Below are 23,453 nucleotides of genomic sequence, written 5' to 3'. Positions count from 1 at the left end.
TGAGTACATAACTTTATGTAACTTGTTCATAACATGAATTGGGAGTTGGATTTGTTCAGCCCGTCATCATGTTTTTTTCACAAATCTAAAAGATCTACTCTTTATATTGAGGTGTACTTAATTATAGTTAAGTATACAAATCTAAACTGGGCTAGTATCCTTGTGCAGGTCAACGGCCTGCTACTATTCATTGAAGCACAATTATATATAAGACCCGACTTGTGGTTGATTTGACGATCCAAGAGCTGACCACAAGTCGAGTGATCAGTTATCAAGATTAATTCCATTTTTAAAAAATAACCCTTCAAAAGACATTATTTAAAAAAAATCAATTTTTTTAATGATAATATTTAAATTAAATCCTGAATTGATGAATCTTCTAGTTAAATCGTTAAGCTAGATAATGTTTTATAACTTAGATGTATAAGTCTTTTATTGAACTTTGTAACTTTACTACGTTGAGAATTGGATTTTGTTTTCACGTTATCATTTTATATTTAAAGAGAAAATCAAGCAAAAGTTTTTTTTTTTTCTTACAAGCATACACATTCATGTATGGATAGCGAACACCTTATCTGAAAATATCTTAATATTTTAAATCTTTGGTTCATTGTCTTGTAAGAAATTACTACCGTAGTAAGATTGATCTCTTCTTGTCTTGTAAGAAATTACTACCGTAGTAAGATTACATAGGCTATGACACCAAAAATATATATTTTCATGAACAGAGCAAGATATATTGGTTGACTTGCGTGGATGTTGGGTTTTCATACTAATCGAATGTCAATAGAGAAAGCAAAATTGGATATCAACTAAAACAAACGAATTTTCTCCAAGTTCATACTATATATATTACCTAGTATGTATTTGCATGATGTTCTTGTAGAAAGTTCAGCAATTTCTCGGGGTAGAAAATTTTCTAGAATGTTCTTCTATTTATGAGATTTTTCTATGTACTAGCAAAAAGTCAATCACCTAACTTAAAAATGTCAAACCACAAAAATATTGTCTTCCCTACTTTATTGTTTCTTTAAAAGTTGAAATTTGCATGAAAAACAATGATGTCAATCACGATAATGGCAATATTGATAATGGAATGTTCACATGTTTGGATCTCACAAGTTTCCTGTAAGCAGACGTGTGAGTTTTGATTTTTTGAGTCTAGGGAAAAATGGGCTAGGATTATACGCATCATTTATACACCAACCTTCAACCTTTTTTTTCTTTTCTAAAATTTGATTCATTGGTATGGAACTGCTGCATAAATCCATGATTTATGGGGTGTTTAAAATTATTTTTGCTTATGTTTTTAATTATTTTTTACTTGAAAATGCTTTGATATTAAAATTAAAAAAAATTAAAAAAATTATTTTAAAAAATACTATGCACCGTAATTCCAAACTTTTGTTTAATCTTTATTAAGCATTCAAGAACCCTAACATTTATTGGTGACAAGGATACAAGGGTGGAAATTATTTTTCAAGAACTGGTTACCAGTTTAAACTTATTCGTCCAGTCCGGTTCTGATAATTATTCTCGAATTTAAATCACGTAAAAGGGTGGAAGATTTGGATAATTCTTCTCTCACACACTACTTTATGAGTTTGGCTATTGCGGATGTGAAAAGTAAAAATATACTATACTCTCTTCCAATTGAATAATTTATGATGAATGAGCTTTCTTTGATAAATACCAATAAGTCTCATAATCACGATGAGCTAGCTCCTCGCAAAAAACAGCAGCCGCAGAAGAAGAAAACTATTGTATGAAGAGAAAATAATAATTTTTTGATTTAATTTATAGTAATAGTCAATTCAATTCCTACAGTGATAATATCTTTTTTATCTTACATTAATTACCTTTATGTGATGTAACCTAACTAATATATCTCATAAAACGTTTGATTGTCGTAATAGTAGCTTTTATGATTATGATTAAAAAAAATTAGATTCAAGAAAAATATTTTAGTTATGGTTTAAAAAAATATGTATTTTATTAGAATTGTCATGAGATAAGTTTGTATATGTAAATAAATAAAAGTCGGTTTTCATAAATAAAAAATAAGTTATTTTAACTTTTATAAAATCAAGATTTGAAAAGCAATTATATATAAAATATATTGTAAAAATCAGAATCTATTTAATTAACTAAACGAATAAAAAACAAAAGCTAACAGAGTCCTAAACGGCATCAAAGAGATAAGAAGATTGGCTCTGACGCAAGCTTATTAATACTAAACGGTATCAAAGTCATAAGAAGATTGTATCTGACGCATCAGGTTAGGGTTCGATTCTCATCCTTGGAAAGCTCTTCTCTGTCTCTCGCGTGGATTGTTAGTGAATTTAAAAAGTTTGTCCCTCAGAACAGATCAAAGGTTAGACATAATCCGGTCCCATGGAGTAAAGGTTGATCCAAGAATAATATTTCTCTACTTGTAAACATGAGAAAAGGGCAGTGCTCTCTGTCACACAGATCACTTGAACGTACGTATGGCACTTCTCAGGGAAGGAAAAAAAAACCCTAGATGTGATATGCACGATAATTGATGAAACAAGTAGCTAGAAAGATCTTGATATTTATTAACTGATGAAATGAAACAAAATCGTGTTCATGCATGTAGACGGAAATGCTGCTGAATTGATTTCAAGCGGGAGATAGCCATCCTCAAACCCCATCGATCCCATCAGTAATCCCAACAACAACGCAAATTAAGTCTTGGCTTTGATGGTCATGATGGCATTACCAAGTCAAATTTACACCAATTTATTTTCTCTTTGCACTTTGAATCATCACTGCCCACTTTAAAAAAGGAAAACAAAGAATCATCATACATTATCAAATTAAGTCGCAACAAAAGGAATCAGAAATCTACACATAATCTTCCACAGAGAAAAGATGTGGAAAAAAGAGACATGGCTTAGTGGTTTAGTTGTCCGGTCCCACCCTTGATTATTGTTTTTTAATCAATGGATCCCTCTTATTTTTTTCGAGCACCGGAGATATAGCCTAGCTAGTTTTCTTTAATTAGATTATCTTAAGAGATAAGGTAGGTATTCAAATGGCTAGGAGTAAGAGTAGAGCAACCCATTGGTCATCCTTGGCATTGACCTAATTTCCCCCAATAAGAGTTAATTAAATAATTCATACTACTAATTTTTAATCATAAGGTTATGATCATTATACCAATCCCACATCTTTACACTAAATCTTCTTTGTTATTGGGTTTTACATGAATCTTCTATATTCCAATCATGTATTCGTGATAAATATTTTTTTTTATTCTTTTTAAAATTTAATTTTTATATGATAACTACCAATGCATTTTTATTTTGATGGTTCAAATTACTAACAACCGGTTGATCTAAAATTTAATCTTAATCATGTTTAAAATTAAATTAGATAGGAGTTGATTAGGTCAAACATGATTGTTATGATGGGTCAACATGTGATCTATTTAAAATCCAGTTTGATAATTAAAAAAAATCAAAACAATACTAGTTTAACTTAAAAATAAATATTAAAATAGCATCGTTTTGGATTGATCTAAATCATCCCTTTTAACTCATGATCTAAACTTTAAATCGTCGGGTTTAATTTAATAACTCCGTAACAAATACAAGAAGGGGGTTAAGATTTTAATATTAGAATATATGTCAGACCATGAAGAAAAGTTCACCATGTATAAGCAAAAACCTGATTGGCATTTCTTGTCGAATGGTGCTCATTGGCATGTGAGGATCCTAAAGCTTAAACAAATATAGTAATCCAGGTAGAACCTAATATGCTTTCTTAAGTTCTCTTTGTTTGCAAATTGGCATTTCATTATCATAAAATATAAGCAAAATGATTTTGTATTAACAACTGGATCATCCATAAAGAATATTCGAGCCGTACGAATTATGGGTGCAACCCACGCATCAATGATTCAGTTTTTATATAGTTCTTGCCCTTTTTTCACTGTTTGATTCCGTTCAAACTTCAAAGGGGATTAGTCAATTTGTGAGTTGGCTAATCCTTTAATTAAGATTGCCATTATTGGTGTTCTTGTTTTGACAGTGGCTTGAGTTTGAAATTTGATTCTTCCACTTACCTTTCTTCTTCTTGTTTTTTTAAGATTTTTTTCTTTTTTATTCATTAATTTGATTAAATATTTTCTTAATGATAAGAGGTATACGTATCAAATGAGATTCTATGTTAGTTGTGGCTCCTCTCCTCCCTCAATTACTTGATATATATTATTAGAACCCGGAGGGTCTTGAGAATTGATTTGATTTTTACAAACAATAAACATAATTAATTTTTAGAGAATATTAACATTTATTGCAATAATAATTTATACTGAAGAACATTATGAAGCAATGGGAATTTATATTCTGAATGATTTTTAAATATTTTGTATATATTCAATTTCCATTAATTAAAAATAAAAAAACATATAATTTAATATGTAAAAAGAGCTAAATCACATCCATAAAAATATACAAATAAAATACACCTTTCAATTAATTGACATAGATTTTCATAGGACTCAATTCTTTCTTGTAAAGAATTCAAATTTAATGCAATTTAACAGTTAAATTTCACAGCTCAGCAATTAAAATTAAAACATTTTTTACAGAGCAATCGCTAGCTATAGCTATTATACTGTTGTCAACTCTCAAGGGAAGAAATGAAACCGTTTATAATATGAAATGCTTTAATTGTCAACTTGCTAGCTACAAGAAATTGTAATTAACAAAGAAACATCATTTTCCTTAAATTGCCATAAACTAGATCCAACTTGAACATCGTAAGAGTAGATATGTTAGATACCTTTTCATGTCTTTAACTCTTTGTCCTAAAAACTATCTACCAAAAAAAATTAAAATAAATTAAACACATCTTGAAGTAATTTAACTTGAAAATTACATTGAAGACTATGTACGTGATTATATAATTTATATTCTAAGTTTATACTTACATTCGTTTTCATAATCCATATGTGATTGTGACTTCGAGAGGTAAAAAAAATATACTCCAAGATGTGCATAAGTTTATACTTATTGTAAATTTATTTTTACGAGGGACTTGTTGTTATTTTAATTAACAAAGAAATAATGTCATGGATATCCCAAATTTTATTTTTGTAGAAATAGATATGTGCATGCGTCAGCTTATATACTCGTACGTTTAGTTTAATTGATAAGATTATCTTTCATCCTACATGTGAGATTTCTAACATATATAAATTAAAAATCAAGACATCTTTTACTGTAAACTTGCACAATAAAATTTCGTAGCTCTGAAAGCTTGGGATAGAGATATTATTATCTTTTCCTATTAATTTATTTGTTATTTTTAATAGTAATAAAAGCGTTATAGTAATTTTATATTGATTTTAATAATACAATTACGACATTTACTTTAAAAAATAAATAGTCATAATCTTTGGTCTAGGGATCTTATAGTTATTTTATTTCTCGTTGAATATTCAACCTTATTATCTTTAATGTTTAATTTTTTTAGCCTTGATTTTTAGGGGTTTGGTTGTAAATTTATAATGGTTTTTTTGTTATTATTGTTTAATCCTAAGGGCATTTTTTATTTTATAACAAAAAAGATGAAGCTGCTGACGAGTGCACCGCTCTGTTGACTTTGAGCGGCACTTGTGGCTGACTCTGATGGTGTTAATCGTGCTTCCACCGCATCATTTGATTCATCTTGACGTCCTCTTCATTTCTAAGTGGCGTGTGTGTGATAGTTTGGTCAGGTTTGGTGCCAATTTGCTTTTCTTTTCTTTTCCCTTTTTTTTGCTTTCGTCTTCGGGTTGCGTTTTGGCCATGCAAAAAGTTATATTAACCCTTCAATTTCCTTTTTCTTTTGATTCGGTCTTTATTATCTTAATTGTAATTTTTTTAATTACATTTATTATTTAATATTTTATTTTATTTTTGGTTTCATCTGTGGTTATTTGATTTCTTTAATTTTTTTTAATCAAATTTGGTCCTTATTTTTTTAATAGCGATTTGTTTTGTTTTGATTCATTTTCTTGACCGATTTGTTTTTTTTTTCATTTCATCCCTAATAATTCTTTTAATTGCTATTTTTTTATTTACTTTCTTAATTGATTTGTCCTTTTCAATTCCGTCCCTAAAAAAATAATTTTATTTCATTTTCCCTGAACATGTAATTTCAATTAATTTTTATGTCGAATTTAGTTCTAATTCTTTTAATTGCTATTTATTTTGTTTTGCATTGTTTTTAATTTTATTCATTCGGTTTCATATGTGTTTATATTTCTATTATTTTTTATTGATTTTAATAAATAAGTTCAGTTGACACAAGCAGGTAAATATCTTATTTTATGAGAAAAAATATTTTGATCGACGTCCGTCTCTCAATTTTTCTACTTTCTCTTTTATTAATTATTTTTTTTATTTACATAGATGATTATTAGATGTTTGGATAGAATTTTTTATTTATACTTATAATTTTTATTATGTAAAAAAAATATTGAAATAGCTTTTATACTCAAGTTTTTTTTCATAAGAAAACAATTTATAGCATGCTGTAGAGTATGAGCCAAATCAAATTTTTATTTGCCCTCTAATGAATTGTTTTTTTGCCCTCATTTTTTTAGATGTTTTTCTGTAATTTGTTTTTTTATGATTTCATCTTTTGACATTTGACTTGTTGGGGGATTCGGCTTTGTACAATCTTATCATTCTGTATTTTTTTAAAAAAAAATATTTGTTTTGTGATTATCTTTAATTTTTTTTTATGAATTTATTTCAATCTCACGATCCAAATCACGGGTTTTGCATGCCATTTTTTAATATAAATTTTTTTTAATTTTTTTGTTTGTATTTGATTTTTTCAAGATATTAGTCTAATTCATTTATAATTATGTTTTTGTTTTATACAAATGAAGTTTATTTTTCAAAATAAAAATATTTATTTTGAAATAATATTGCTAATGTGTTCAGCCTTGCGTAATTGTTTTACAGCGTGAGTTTATTCAGTCAATTTTATTGTGTTTATCTTTTAGATCATGTGTTTTTTAGAGTTTAGATTTATCTTTTATTGATTTAAGTAAATAAGTTTAGTGAATATAATGTGGTGAATGTCTTATTTTATATGATTTTTTTTATTTATTTACATAAATGATTACCATTTTTTTTTATTAAATGCTTGTATATGCTTTTCAATTTACACTTTAAAATTTTTTATATTAAAAAATACATTCAAGCACTTTGCATGTCCAATATTTGTTTTTTAAAAAAACAACATTACCATGGAAATTTACGGGTTAAATGGCTACCACATTAGTGTGTTTGGTATTGTGGTAGCTGTTGTGGGTGGTTGTGATTTGAAAAAAGTTGTTTTTATAAAAAGTACTTTTAGTTGAGGTTGGTTTGGAAAAATATATGTTTGGTTAAAACTATGGTTGAAATTGATGTTAAACAAAAAGTAGTTTAATGTATTTGGTTAAAAAAATGTTTTTCAAATTGAGGTTATAAAATATATATATATATATATATATAATTTTAATTTAAATATTGTAGATTTAACTACTATTATTACATCATGAAATAAATAATATTGATATCAAATATTTTTTATTATTTCATTAAACTATGTGCAATTTCATTACATACGAAATCTATCTAATAAGGACTATATTTTCATGGTTTTTTAAGCGCACACCAACATCAGGTAAAAATATCATCAAGAACAAAATTGAGATTGCAATCAAATTATGTAAATGTTACATCATCAAACGATCTCCTTCTAATTTTGAATAAAACTTAATTAAAAATAAAAATAAAAGTGAATTTTTTTTAACTAGGTTGGATCCGACAAGAACAAAATTGGGATTGTGATTAAATTCTGCAAATGCTACGTCATCAAACGATCTTCTTCTAATTTTTCAAATAAAACACAATTAAAATTAAAAATAAAAACTGAACTTTTTTTAACTGGGTTTGACCCGACAAGAACAAAATTGGAATTACGATCAAATTCTGCAAATGCTACGTCATCAAACGATCTCCTTCTAATTTTTCGAACAAAACACAATTAAAAATTGATTTTTTTAACCGGGTCGGACCCGGTTCAATATATTTTTAGCTTTGGACCGGACCTGGTCCGACCAAAATAGTAACCAAAACAGTGGAGAGTGACTCCACTGTTCACATGAATAGTATAATTGAAATCTACTATTCACTTAAGTGAATAGTAGAGAGTGAAAACTCTTCATTGCGTCCGCAGGTTTGCAGAAAACAATAGAGAGTTGCTTTCCACAAACCTGGAGTTTTAATCAATTCTAAATGGCCCCACATGAATAGTATATTGTGGTTCTTTGTTACCAAACGTTTAAAAGTTGTAGTTTGCTTTAAAAATAACCGCATCGCGTAAACAAACGGCCACTCAAATCTTGTTGCCATGAGAGATGTGATGACTATGATGGGAAGAGAGAGCAAATTTTATCGTGGAAAGCCCAAACTACTATATTTTATTTATTATAAACACTAAATGTACTCATGCATATTTCCTAAATCAATACACATATTTATTTGTCGATTTATTAAGCTTGTCAAATATTAATGACGGAATAAGATTTATTGATATTTTTAATATTTATTAGAAAGATATTTATTTTTGGCACAAATTCATAATGAGTTTTGAGAACGTGTTTTGGACATAATCATATATGCAATTATTGGGCCATATCAAGCGCTCTATGAGTTTGGAAAACACGTTTGAACCTAGATGTTGGACTCTTGTCCAACCCACTTTTTTTGGCTCGGGTATCATACTCGAGCTTAGCTGCTAGGCATGTGCCCAACCTTAGTGGCCTAGTCCTCGATTTTGAACCCAATAACATGGCTAAATGTTCATGGGCTAACAAGTGTCCTAAGTCAAATCTTATTTTTCCTCATTAATATTTGTGTAATGAATATTTGTTCTTCATTAATGCACGTATAAAATATATGTATCCCTTATTAATGGTTGTGTAAGTGACATTTGTCACTTATTGATGTTATCAGGATGAAATAACTCTATAACCTAGTGGCTCAAGCAAAAGACAAGGTTCATGAGTTATAAATATCCATCGAACTATCTATGTAAAAAGTTAACATTTTACGTTCAAAGACACGCATATATCCAAAATAAAAATAAATAACCTTGTTTTTAGAATTTAATACTCTTTAGTATATTTTTTTTATATATAAGATTACTAACTTAATCCTTTGAGAGTCCTTAAATCTTTTAAAATATAACTTTTTGTAGGTATCATGAGTCATTTATCAAGATATAGTTTTCTTTACCATGAAAAGAAGAGTTATTTGAATGAATATTTAATTAGCTCATTATCCAACTATTAAAAAAATTTATTCCCAAACATATTAGGTTTTGAAATATCATCAATTAACATATTATATATTAAAAAAAGCCCTCATTATTTGTCATAGGCAAACTGTGTTAAAGTAGAAGACTTTCGTATTTATCCATTAAATACATGCAGTAAATAAAGTCAATATTATGATAATCACATAGATACACATACAAATTGATATGGATAATTTGAATGCCATATTTGTGTTTTAAAGTAGCGTTTAATTATTCTATCAAGATAAAAAAGATCATAATAATAAAAATACAAAAATACAAAGAACATGTCTCTTATATATTTCATGTTTTAAAAATATAAAAATTTACTTTAATATTATTATAAAAAAAATTAGGTTATATTTAAATTTTTTTCTATTCAACCTAATACTTTCTTTCTCAAGATAATAATAAAACGTTACCAAATCCAAAATATTATAAAAAAAATTATTTTTATTTTTATCTCTATAACTAAATACTTTTCATTCTTTATTGTTTTTATTTATTTTGTCTCAAGATAATATTAAAACACTACTTAAAAAATAGTCTTAATAATAAACGAGATTTTCTCTTTATTTAAAATTTTCAATTTCAAATATAAGAATTAATCCTGAAAAATGTTACTTTTGAAATATATTAGAATTATATCGAAAATATATTATTAAGATTGTTCAAGAAACAAATTTAGGACCACGTCGATACTCCTTACTTTCTAGCAAAAATAAATAAAAAATAAAAAAGAGGGAAAATAACTTATGGTACAGTAGATGGCGGTGTATGGATGTCATTTATGATCAGTCTCCCTTCATGTCCTCTTTGCCACGTCATCAAGAACGTGTCGAACCTAAGCCCACGCCGGCGGATGTTATCATTTCTATCCCTACTTTCTCTACCATATACTTCGTAGTTCGTACATATTTCACCGTATGTACGTATATAAATACGCATATATAAAGAATACCAATGTCCATCGTCCATCCATCTGTTCTTAAATTTCATCTCACTTTGGTCCTCATCTTATTATTATTATTTTTTTTAATCTTTATAGCATCCTCCTACTATCCTACCCAGTCCGTATTTTGATATTATGTTATATTTTACATTTTCTTTAGATTATATCCAATCCTCCAAAATAAATAAACAATCCTAAAAAAAAAACAATGAAAATGTCAAGTATAATAAAAATTAAAAATTTTATAGAATTAAAATAAAATGAAATCCTAAAAGAGTAGCCATTGAAGTTAAGTGAAAATTACAAAAATTATCTATTAATAATTGATATAAGTATACATACGATTATAATAGTTGTTAGATGAGTTTGTGGACTAACTTGAAAAATAACCTAGATCAATAAATTAATTATTTTTATTCAAAATAATATTATTTTGTATTTTTAATTTTTTTGATATTAATCTGATTAAGTTTTAATAAGATTAATCAGATCATTAAAAACTTAATTAAATCATTCATGTTTTATTAGATAGAAATTTTTTTTTAATTCAACTTAAATCTTGGACTAGGTCTTATTTAGTATCATGAATTTTCTAAATCGACCTGTGTTATTGAGCTAGACTGAATTAAAAAACCACGCAGACAATAGTTACAAAAATAAAGTTGAAGAATAAATAATATCAAAATAAAAAATAGTTTAATGATCAAAGTGAAACAAGACTGACAATAGAGGGACCAAATAAAAACATATTAACTCCCTGACAGACATAGACATAAATCCATACATTTTGAGTGCATATATATCCACTCACTCTTCCTCCTTATCTGTCTCTCTCTCTTTCCATCTCCAGAAACACTCTTGTTTTTATAAATTTGTGATCTTTCTTTCTCTCCTTAACCTTCACCCTATCGACCTTATCCTGCACTCGATCTCTTACCTTGTGCTAATCTTTTCATGGTAGCAAACCCCATCTTGAAACCAAATACTAGAGAAGAAGACGACGGAGGAGAGGTGAAGGCTAAAACGGTAAAAAAAGATCCCCACTTTCCCATTTCTTTCACCATCCATTAGCCATTTACAGTTTGTGATTAGCTGTGAGAGCGACAAAGTTCATGGAGGTTTTGGTGGGACCCACTTTTAGCATAGGCGGCGATGTTTCCTCAAATGGGTCGTCGTTCGTTGTACCTCCACCACCGCAGGAGAAGCACCAGGTGGGAGTGGCCCCGCCGTTCTTGTTCTTGAAAGAGGAAGATGGTGATGGTGATGAGAGTCCGATCTCGAGCCGGGGCGGGTCGGGTATACACACGGATGATTTATCTGAGAGTTCTTCGTCAATCGGAGCTCCGGATGACAGTGAAGAAGAAGAAGATGACGACGACGACGAAGAAGATGGTGTCGTTTCTTCGAAAAAGAACAACGTTTTGGGCTCTTTGAATTCTTTAGAAGATGCTCTTCCTATCAAGTAAGTAATTTTTGGGGGTTTTTTAGTTGATTTTGGTGTTTTTGTTTTTCCTATAAGTAATTAATAATTCTCCATCTCTTGGTTTATTTTTCTTTTTATTTATTTTCAAGAAAACTTGATTTAGCTACAGCTTATAGTAATTTTTCTAGAGGTATTTTAGTTGATTTTGGTGTTTTTCTTTTTTCTTGATTTTAGGAGGGGATTATCGAATCATTTTTCAGGGAAATCAAAGTCATTTACAAATTTATCAGAAGTGAATACAGTAAACACAGTGAAGGAATTGGAGAAGCCAGAGAATCCATTTAACAAAAGGAGGAGAATTTTAATGGCAAATAAATGGTCAAGGAAATCTTTTTACAGTTGGTCAAATCCAAAATCCATGCCTCTCCTCGCTCTGCATGAAGATGATGATGATGATGACGACGACGACCCAAGATTAGGAGCAGCACAAGCACAAGATCAAGAAAACAAGGAAAACCCATCTGGTGAAGCACTTACACAAGGCATCATAGCAAGAAAATTGCACGAGAGGAGGTTTGCTAAGTTTGGTATGAAGTCTCAAAGTTGCTTCTCCCTTTCAGATCTGCAAGAAGATGAAGAAGATGATGATGCATAACCCCCCAACAACAATTTATTTTATTTTTACCTTAATTTAGTTTAGCTTTATTTTGTTTTCTTCTCCGATTTACAAAGTTTTTAATAAAAAACCTATATCTTCAATGCATTTTTTTTTTCATTTTTTCGATAGGAGAAGATAATGCAAGATGGATAAATTTTTGTCATGGACACCCTTGGATGCTTGACTTGTCAAAGACATAATTAACCTTGCACTATTGGGATTTTGAGCCCCTTGGATAAGGATAACAGTGACTTTTCACCCATTTGGATGACCTGTAGGTAGCCAACTTTATCTTTATCCATCCAGCTTTATGGCATGGTAGGAGAGGAGGGATCTGTCCAAATTGATTTTCTTAAAAAACATTTTATGGGGATTTTTCTGTATTAAGCTGTTAAATAAATGAATTAATGAAGTGTGCGTGACAACTGCCATGAGTTAATAAATGGGAGAAGAAAAGAAAAATCATAGAATTGATCTTATCTTCTTTATCTTTTCAAAGTTGTTTGGTCTTATCGTAGGCAAGTATTCATGTGGGGATATTCAACTCTTTTATTGCCTTACAATGAGGCCTTGATACGTGTGGACGTGTAAGGCTATTTGGGCACTCATTGCAAGAGGGTATCATGCTCGAAATGTCCCTGTCTTAACCAAGATTTGGAAGGTTCTCCTGTATAAAAGGAACGTGCCTTAAATGGTATTCCCATGGATAAGTAATTTGGTAAGCCAATTTTGAACTTCTAGTGGAAAGGATCGTTTGAAAAAGGTTTTGCAGAGTGAAATACGTGTGTCCTCAAAACATAATTCATGGGTTCAAGAATTACCAAATTGTATTTGGTTAGTGTTTTAATGAAGAAAAATGATATGATTATTTTTGGTTTGGTTTTGTGCTGAAAACAATCAAATTAACTTTTTATTTTTATTTTAAAGATTTAGAATCAAATTAAATTATTGATCAATACAAAGAAAGATAATGAATGTTGACAATTAAGAACTTGATTGAACAAAATTAACACTTAAAATGATTCCAATTTAAATCAAACTCTTCAACTTCCAATATGAGACTAAAGAAACTGTAAAGCAAAATTGAAAGAAGAAAAATCATCATAGAGGCAAAAACTTGACTATTTGGAATTTCATCCCACAATTTAGTAATGTTAAATTAATTTTTTAATTTGATTTCTCTCTCCTATATGTTGTATAAGGCATGCATTACAATAAATATTGTTTTTTACAAGGGATAACATGGAAGACGAAGTTAAGTCACGAGTGATTTTCTTTGCAAAACAAGTTTCTTATCAAAATAGAAGACCCTCTGATATTTAAGTTAGTAAAAGGTAGGAGAAAAATAGTGTATCGGAAAGAAAAAGAGAATAAAAGTGTAAGTAGCGTATGTCGCAATTGTTATTTGTGGTTTGTGATCTTGTGTTGTTTTGTCGTCTTATTTGTTTATATAGTAACATGAGGTATTTATATACATTTGTCACATGATTTTATCTGAGAGAGCATGGAGTTTCAACAAGTAATTATAGAGAATAATTTCCTTTACAATGCAGATTACCACCAAAATAAATTGTTGGTTGTTGTGCCTCGTTGTACCATTAATGAGAAAGGTTGGTGCTCGCGGATGATTGACGAGAAATGTTGGTTCTTATTAGGAAGACAAGTTAGTGAGATATAGCTATTGACGAGAAAGATAGACACCACACTGATAGATCTTGAGTAGGTATAAGAGTGTGGTGTTGTATTAACTTTCTTATAGGTTGTAACTTTACATCGTGGTGTCAGCTAGTAGCTAAGCTTCCTGAGAATTTGCATAGGGTTGAAATTCATTTCTAGGGTGGTTGGGATGAGACTCATAATACCATTTGTTATTGAGGGCCTAAAAGACAGGATTGCCTTTTTAGGCATGGTCTAGATGGAAGGCTGCCTTAAACGAACAACCAAACAGCAAAGCTGTCACATTTTTTATTAGCTATACTTTCATTTGTCCCTCAAGTTTTTCAAAAAATTATGTTTGAAAGACTTAACTAATAGAAGAAGGAGGGAAGAAAAACACTTATTGTCTTATACATATCATGTTGCCTTCATATAGATTTTGTTTCTCTATTTGCATACCCTGACTCATTTTGCTAACATGCTATGCATAAAAGATGAGAGTTTTGGCATGCTAAGAAATTGACTTGTTTGTTCCTCCTAGGATAAAGACCATTTTCACTTAAGATGAAAAATGTTTTATGATCATGAAAATATTGTCAAAATAAGAATTATGCCAATGACAATGAAGGATCAATAACGAAATTATCATGATTAATGTTTATAGAGATAATTATTGATAGACATAGAGATTTCATTTAAGACATGAATATTTTATTTGGGATATAAAGATTTTTGTTGGAGATATGAAGGCTTTCATTGGAGATATGAAGGTTTTTGTTGGAGATATGAATATGAGCAATACCATGGAGAAAAACATATGGAGACAACTTGGAGAGGCGATATTGATTTTCTTATTGAAAAGTTAAAATTTATTTTTATGTAAGTGGAAATACGATCCCTGAAACCCATATGATCTCAGGTAACTCATCATAGGACACATCAACATCCTTCATTTTTTGTTCGAGTTCCATTTCCTTCATTACAAATTATTGGAGGTAACCTCTAACGATCAATCCATCTATCTCTTTTTTAGGGCGTGATAGTTCTTGGTATCGTGGTCATTATTGTTATGAAAAGAAAAACATCTATCGGGGTTTCGTATGTTTGAGCCACTCTTCATAAAGTGGTCGAGATTACATTAATTCTTTTCGCTTGATGGAAGGAAAAACCTCAATACACATGGTAGTCAGGTGTGGTTATGAGTTTAACGAATGTTAGCTGACTACGACTGGATCCCTTAATGTTCTTTTTGGATTCTCTAGGGCTGCTAGGAGATCGATGATGCTTTTTGAGATTTTGCTCTCTGATGTTGAAAATAAGGGTGTTCTTGCCTAGTAAAGCTCACAACTTCTATTTGAATATTATTTTTTATTATATGTTTCACTTTAAAGAGAGTTCAATCATGAAGAGTTTATAATTTTTCTCATATAAAATAGTTATAGACTCTATTAATAGAGTTTTAACGGTAATAAATTCAAGTAGACTCTCTATGTTGAACATTTTTTCATTAAACCTTTAAAGATATGCCCGGGTGATTCCATCTTCTTATTATGTGATGGTGAAGATCTCATTTGTGAATTTTTTTAATTGGTATGCTTATGTTGAAGTAGAAGATAAGTTTGACATAAAAATTGCTAAAGTTTAGGATGGATATGGGCTTTAGGTTGTGGTAGCATGTTTGAGCAGATTCATAAAATATTGTTGGAAGAATTTTACACATAGTTGTTGACTTGAGTGACAAGCTCCAGGATGCTTCGTACATTTTGTATATGTTTTCTAGGATCTATAAGTCCACCATAGTTTTTTTAAATTAGCATTGTTAGACATGTAATCATATATGAGGAATGCTTTTCATAACAAATATGGCTCATTTAGAAAGTTGAAGTATGAGTATTCTCGTGCTTATTTTCCTGCACATTGTTTTGCCATGTTCTTTTAGGAAATCAGAGTTGTTTTTATGCACTTGGTGTTGCATGTAATGGAGTTAGGTGTTGTGTTTCCCATTGATATTGTGAAATAGTTGCTGTATAACTAGAACAACATCGTTGGACACTAAATATATGAGTAATTTATTGGAAACCTGATGAGCTGTTGTACCTACGACAAGAAGGTTAGTTTCCCTCCAATGAACTTATGTTTTTAAGTCTCCAACCATGATTTTGTTTTGAATGAGGAGAATGAACTAGCTTCTGTATAATTTCTTACAGACATTGCAACTAATAAAATTATAAAAACTTTAGATTAGATTTGATCTTCGATGGATGTGTCTTGGGTTGAAGTATCTAGGTGTGAATATAACATTTATCTTTGAACTTGATATTTTATGCAAAAACAAGTTCTTTATCAAAATAGAAATTAGCAAATTGTAAGAGAAAAATAATAAACACGAATGAGAAGGAGAATAAAGAGTGTAAGGATTGTATGTTATTATTAGTGGTTTATAATCTTGTATTGTTCTATTAATTTCTTTATTTTTTTGGTGATTTAAGGTATTTATATACCTTGATCTCATGAGCTTGCCTGAAAAAACATGGAGTTGGTTGGAATAATTGTGGAAAGTAATTTCCTTTGCAATATAAGTTATTTGTAAATTAAGTTATTGATTATTGGGTCTCATTGTGCTATTCACAACGCAGATGATTGGCAAGAAAAAACGATATTTTTTAAAGAGAATTTCACAAAAGATAGCTATCGACATTGATAATTAATTTGTGTGGAAGTACAGGAGAGAGCGGAGTTTTATTAGCTTTCTTGAAGGAAGGTCGTGACCTTGAACAATGGTGTGTCCTAGTCGCTGAGCTTTATGAGAATGCGCACAAGATTGAAATTCGGTTTTGGGACAAGATCTAAAATATGGTTTGTTGGTGAGGGTCTAAAGGATAAGATAGTTCGTTCAGACCTCATCCATATGGTAGTTAGGTTGTCCTAAATTAATGGACAACCACTGTCCTGTTTGGGCTCACCCAATCGACAAAGCTTCCACCTTTTTTTTTTTTTTTCCTTATTGTTATCGGAGCCGAATTATTACAAGATTACAAGAAATGAAAATATCTATCACTATGCTGTTATTATTGAGCACCAAAGTCAAACAAATTGTGCTTCGTATGCTTTTCGTTGTCCTCCCCCACCTCTTGTCCACTGCCTGCACACATAGCACAAGACCTTTGATAGAATCAAAGCTCTTATCCTGTCTGGCAAGAACAAGAAAAAAAAGGTGAATTAAATTAAAAAAAACCCTGTTCTTATCGGTTGATGGTGGGTTCAAACTACAAATTGCATAATAGTCAAGATAAAAATTCAGGTTGGTGTAGTTATATACATCACTGAACATGCCCAAGTCTTATCCCGAATCATACTCTATATGTTATTTTCTGGTTCAAAAATAGACCTTTCACCTAAGATACGCAAACCCATTAGGCTCACAACCATTCCCCTGTTTGCATGTCTTTTTTAAGGCTTTCAATGCTGCATATGTCTCTCCCGTATACTACAACTTCCAAGCTCATCTTTGAGAGCATGCTTGGAACTTTTTTTATTTAAATTTAATGAAGATATTTTAATAAAATTTTATGTTTGGAATATTTTGAGGGTTAAGAATTGAATTTTAAATGGAATTTAATATTTAAAAATACTACAAAAAAGTCACAAAAAAAGAGAAATTTAGAGTTAAAACTAACTTATTCATAATACTTATTTTTAGAGATCTTTGAAGAAATAAAATGAAAATAATAAAAGTAATATAAAAAACAAAATAAAATAAATTTAATCTCATACAAATATATGAATTTGATTTAATTATCAATTGAATTAAATTAAAATAATTATTTTACATAACCTGTTAGAGTTGAACCTCGTGGAATCTCTTAATGGAGCACGTGTTGTATGGATGATGCATGTCATAATTCCTAATTATATCGATCACATTCCTTGAGAAAATTGTTCCCAAGGGAAACTCTTTTTGAGAATTCAAATTAAGGATAATGTTAAAGAAGAGTGGTAATTAATGCCAATAAAGCGTTTGTTTAGTTAGGTGCGTTGGTTGTGCTTCAAGAATAATAATTGTGTTCTTATAATGCATTGAAAAATAAAATAAAAAATGATGCCAGTACTCTTCATGGACTTCTTTTTTTATATTCTCAAGTTAGTTTTTACGCATTAAAATCAAGGTTATTTTTAATAAATCTAAAATTAGATTATATATTGAAGTCCGAATTGAAAAGATTTATGAATTTTTTTTATATATAATGTGAAAATAAGATTTTAATTTTAATAGCTAAAAAGTTAGCATATCCTCTTAATCAATAAATGAAAAACTCATATTATGTAAATAGCTTTACATTTATTAATTATTAATAAAATCGTGAATTTAAAATATGAATCAGATACCAACTTACTATATCATAGACATACCCTAATTAAGAGTGATTTTTCTGGATGCAGTTCATAATTTTTTTAAAAAATTCACTTGATGAGGTCAGATAACCTCACAAGATATATAATAGGACTGATCTTTATGCAGGTGAATAGAATGTGTGGGTGATGTACCTGTAGAGAACAATTATTTCCTTTACTTAAGTGACGATTATCTGATAATTAAGATAATTTATAGAAACTTGTAGCGATTGCAAAACTAAAAGAGGACGGCAAGTTTGAAAATGTTTCCAAGCCTGCACCTGATCCTCCAGGAATAGTGCTGTGATCTCAAGATCTTTGTTCTTTTCGAAAGTACCAAAGTGGGTATCATGAAAGCACTCACAGAAGCATTGAAGAACAATAAAGTGTTCAGCAGAAGATAGCAGGCGTGCTGTGCTGCAAACTCAAGAGGCCAGTGAACAAGGAAGAGCAGGTCGGTTGCCTGCTTGATTGACGAATGTGGATAAGATCCTTATTAACTTGGATGATGTTTTGACTAAACTGTAGCCTCACAACATGACAAAGCCATGGTTATCAGAGGTGAGATTTCAAAGATCGATCATCCCAGTACTTGATGTCCTATTTGAACATGAGTAGTGGGATTTGCTCAAAACCAATGCTGGTGACCTCATCGAGTCTCCCACGTTGAAACCCGTGGCAGAGGAGGTTTGCGGAGAATGTGGAAGAAACATCCGAAGTGAGTGGCAAAAGAATAGTCGTTTCCACTGAATGCCATATCCAGGTTTTGTTTGCGTTTATTTGGAATTTACATTTTAATTTGAACGAATATCAATAATGATTATCTTATTGATCCGCTAATCTATTGTATATATATATATTTTTTTAAAATAGATGTCAGAGAGAAGAAGGGAGTCATAAATATTTTCTTACATGTTTTTTATTCGTACATGTCCTCCCCATTGGATATCTTCAAATGGTCTATATATATAAAACATAGTTTACTTGAAATCTCTGTGCCGTCTAACTGCTTTAAAAATGTATGTAAGCAAATTTAGAATGAATACTTTAAGGCTACATGTTTTTTGTCTGGTAGTACTGTAAAAAAATCATCAGAACCCAAAAAAAAAAAAAAGTAAAGTTAATTTTTGATAGAGTTGTAAGAACTCAAGGTAGGATTTGAGTTTTTTTGTTTTGTTTGTTGCATATAGCCTTAAAGACTTTATTTTTTTTAGGCTTTATGCTAGGCTTGAGGTTGACGATCTATTGGAATAAGAGACCATTCATGTCTAATTTAGTAAATCAAAGTAGGGAAATAATATATAAAAAAGAGAAGGGGGATATATATATGTGTTTTTGATTGTTATTTAGGTTCCAAGTTGTATCCTTTTGACCTAGTGATCCTCAAAATTGATAGACTTTTGATAGTAAGGGGATATGGTTGCAAAAGCATAGCAATGATAGAGGCTACAAACCTACAAAAGAATGACTTTTCACAGCACAATTTTCCTACTATGCGCAAATAATGATATGCATATCGAGGGGGTAAGACAACGCCTACAACAGACTAGAGTGGCGCCTACAAGAGGGAAAAGGATGCCACATGTTTTCATAAGAATTTCAAGTGCATGGGAGAGAATTGGGTGGGCTACAACAGACTAGAGTGGCCTTGGGTTAGGTTAGGGTAAAGGGGCTTTGGCTGGGCTACCGCTTCTTGTCCCCGTCTAGCCTTTGGCTGGGAGCTTCGGCTGAGCTACCCCTTCTTCTCCCCGGCTAGTCTTCAGTGGGTCTTGGGTTTAGCATATTTTGCTTGCCCATCAATTTTAATCATAAGAGAGAACGAGAGAGTGGATAGTCCCTAATAAGTAATAAGGCTCTGGTACAGTCAAAGAACCGTCTAAGAAAAAAAATTATTTGTTAGATGAGACCTCGTATATGATATATATTAATGTTTCAAAATATATGTAGGGTTCGTTTTTTTGGAGGAACAAATTATCTGAACGGTGAAAAAATATGCTCGCAATTCCCTCGCTAGCTTATTTCAAGCCATTGCTGAAGAGAACGGATGATGCATCTTTTGCATCATTCAAGGGCTTAAGGATTGTTCTTCTGAACTTAATTGTTAGATAGAGGTGGTCTAGATCTCTCGAGGAGAGTACTGGAAACCCGTCGTTGAGCTGGGCAAATTGCTTGTTGCACCTGGAAAAACTAGAAATTCAGAGTTTGGAAACCTTCAAAGGCTAGCTTATGCCATCGTGCACTGCCTCTTGAAATGTCATTGCCTTTATAGAATCTCAAATATTTGATGATTTACAAGTGTCAGAAACTGTCAAATGTTTTTGATTCATTCAACTTGCTGCAAAGGTTCGATGAGCTTGAAGAACTCGATGTAAAATCATGTGAAGCGCTAACCTCAGAGCCGAAAAGTATGCTGTTCGTGAGAATGAGATGCTTCCCCGCTTAAGAAAAGTTGTACTACGTAATTTACCAGAACTGCACATATGGAAAAGTCCTGGTACTGAACTATCACACATGCACAGAGTTGTTACAGAGGACTTGCAAGGATAAGAAGGAGAAGAGGGCATTGATAATCTGGTGTTCCCTCAATTAAAAGAGATTTCAGCATTCTAACTTCCCAACCTTACAGGCTTTCCTATCCCGAAGTGAAGAACTTTGCTGCTACCGTGATTTCAGGTGGAATCCAGAGCACCCCAATGCTTAAGCCGATCAAACTGGATGGTGTTGACATAATGCTTAACAGTAGGGAGTTGATGAATGCAGTCGTAGAAGGGTACTCAAGGTTCCTGTCATTTTACCTTTTCATAATCATGACAACAATCAATATCATGCTAATTTACCTAATTGTATTCTGCAATTTTAAGTGTCCGTTTGGCAACGAGGTAGAGGTTGCGTTTCTTCAAAAACGCACTGGCTCAGTGTTTGGTTAAGGAAAAAAAACTGTTCACTGTGTATGGGTCCCACAACAAATTGCGTGCGAAACGCAGGCAATTTGAAAGCAGAAAAATGCTGCTTTTTTGCGCGGCTCTTTGAGAACAACCATGCTACACTGTTCAAACAGTGTAGCATGATACACTGTTCATTGAACAGTGTATCATGCCTCCACTGTTCACTGAACAGTGGAGCATGTGAACAGTGCGAATTGCACTGTTCACGTGAAATTTCTTTTTTTTTTTCCAGCCAAATAAATTTTTTTAACATTTATATTAAAAAAAAACACTAGTATAAAATGAATTAATTAAATTCACTCGCACTGTAATATCAATTTTATACCTGATAATATTTACTTACGCTAAAAAAATTATGAAAACTGTAATTCTTATCGGATGAATTTTGTACGTAATGGAATTATAAATAGTTTAATGAAATAATAAAAAGTATTTTTTATAAAGTATTTTTTATTTCATGATGTAATAGGAGTAATTAATTCTACAATATTTAAATTTAAAACCATCAATATTAATATATATTTTTTTAAATTATTTTATAACCTCAATTTTAAAAGCATTTTTAACCAAACACATTAAACTACTTTTTCTTCAATCTCAATTTCAACCATAGTTTTAACCAAACACCAATTTTTTTCAAACCAACCTCAACTAAAAGTACTTTTTATAAAATAATTTTTTTCAAACCACAATCACAACCGCTACCGCAATACCAAACACACTCTAAGAATCCATGATTTTCCATGGCCTTAAACACAGTGTGTACAAGAAGTTTTAATTATTTAGATTGCTTCATTCATACTTGTGTGACATGGTATCTCGCATCTTGAACTGATATTTTCTGCTATTATTTTCTTTGGATTTAACCCCTTGTAAGTGCGAGCTTATGATTGATGTTATTATTATTATTTTTCTAATACTGCAGTGTTCTTTCGATTCTTAAAGCCAAGCTTCATCCTCTCAAGACATCACTATTATGTTCCTCTACTTCTTCACTGCAAGGAGACTGCCATGTACTGCGTTTCGGATTTTAAGGTGTTTATATCGTCTGGCATTACTTTTGGTGCTTCGAATATAACACAGCCGACCCTACTCTGATCAGGATTCAAAGATCAAGGAAGACAATTTCTGAAAAGGGCATAAACAAGAACCCTAATAATGTTTTATTATTGAATAATTTCTTCTCTAATTGTCTATCTTTCCCGAAAGGATTGCAATTTACAAGGTTTAAAACCGACCTTACATTGAAGGAAAATCATAATCTCTAAACAAACTGACCTTACATGGAAGGAAAATTAGAATTTCTAAACAGATAGGATATTTAAAAATAAAATTCAAAATTTAGACTGAAAATTAAACAAGAAAATAATAAAACTGAATCAAACATTATCTTCTTGGATTTTTTGAAGACTTTTTTGATGTGAGCCAGTGAAGCTGCCATAGCCACCACTATTGAACAAGACAATTTGAGCATGATTTAATTGTTGGATTGAAAGTTATGGATTTCTCTATCAAGAAGTTAAGGGTTTTTCTATCAGATTGGTCATTTGACACGTCCAAAACTTTTTTTAGACTTATACCAATCACATTGGTCCATAAATGTGTTTGCTTGGCTTTACACATGGTACGATTGCAATGGACCCGCATCCTACTGTTCAGAACCCCCTGCATAGAATACTTCAAATGATTTAATGTTATCTTTTTCCTATTTGTTCTATAGTATCGGCAATCAGGACATTACTGCATAAATATGGTGAGCATAAACGTGTATCATCTGATAAAACATAAGGTTCTCTGTTGTTTTTAACGGGTTGCTTCCGGTGACTTATTTTGCTCGCTAATCCAGACTTTTTGTCATTTTTTTTCCATATCTTCTTGTAATATCTTTGTATCTTTTAATTACTGAAATGGGAATTTTTGGCACTGTGATCAACACTTGAGATTTCAGCAGCAAAAAATTCCAACTAGTTCTGCGTGTTTCCCGACCCATCAGCTGTAATATATCAACTGGTTGGGTAGGAAAAGCAACTCCATATATATTGACAGGCTGTGGAG

General features: G+C 30.8%; 1 protein-coding gene across 1 annotated transcript; it reads left to right on the top strand.

The window, feature by feature from the left end:
* Positions 1-11,136: 11,136 nt before the first annotated feature.
* On the top strand, positions 11,137-12,510 carry LOC133689914 (protein OXIDATIVE STRESS 3 LIKE 4-like). The gene is made up of 2 exons (XM_062110015.1): positions 11,137-11,786; positions 11,982-12,510. Exons 1-2 carry the CDS (start codon positions 11,437-11,439, stop codon positions 12,400-12,402), a joined length of 771 nt encoding a protein of 256 aa, XP_061965999.1. The 5' UTR covers positions 11,137-11,436; the 3' UTR covers positions 12,403-12,510.
* Positions 12,511-23,453: the final 10,943 nt, after the last annotated feature.

The sequence above is a fragment of the Populus nigra genome, chromosome 3, assembly GCF_951802175.1.
Source record: "Populus nigra chromosome 3, ddPopNigr1.1, whole genome shotgun sequence".
NCBI classification, from domain to species: domain Eukaryota; kingdom Viridiplantae; phylum Streptophyta; class Magnoliopsida; order Malpighiales; family Salicaceae; genus Populus; species Populus nigra.
This window is presented reverse-complemented; position numbering and strand designations above follow the sequence as displayed.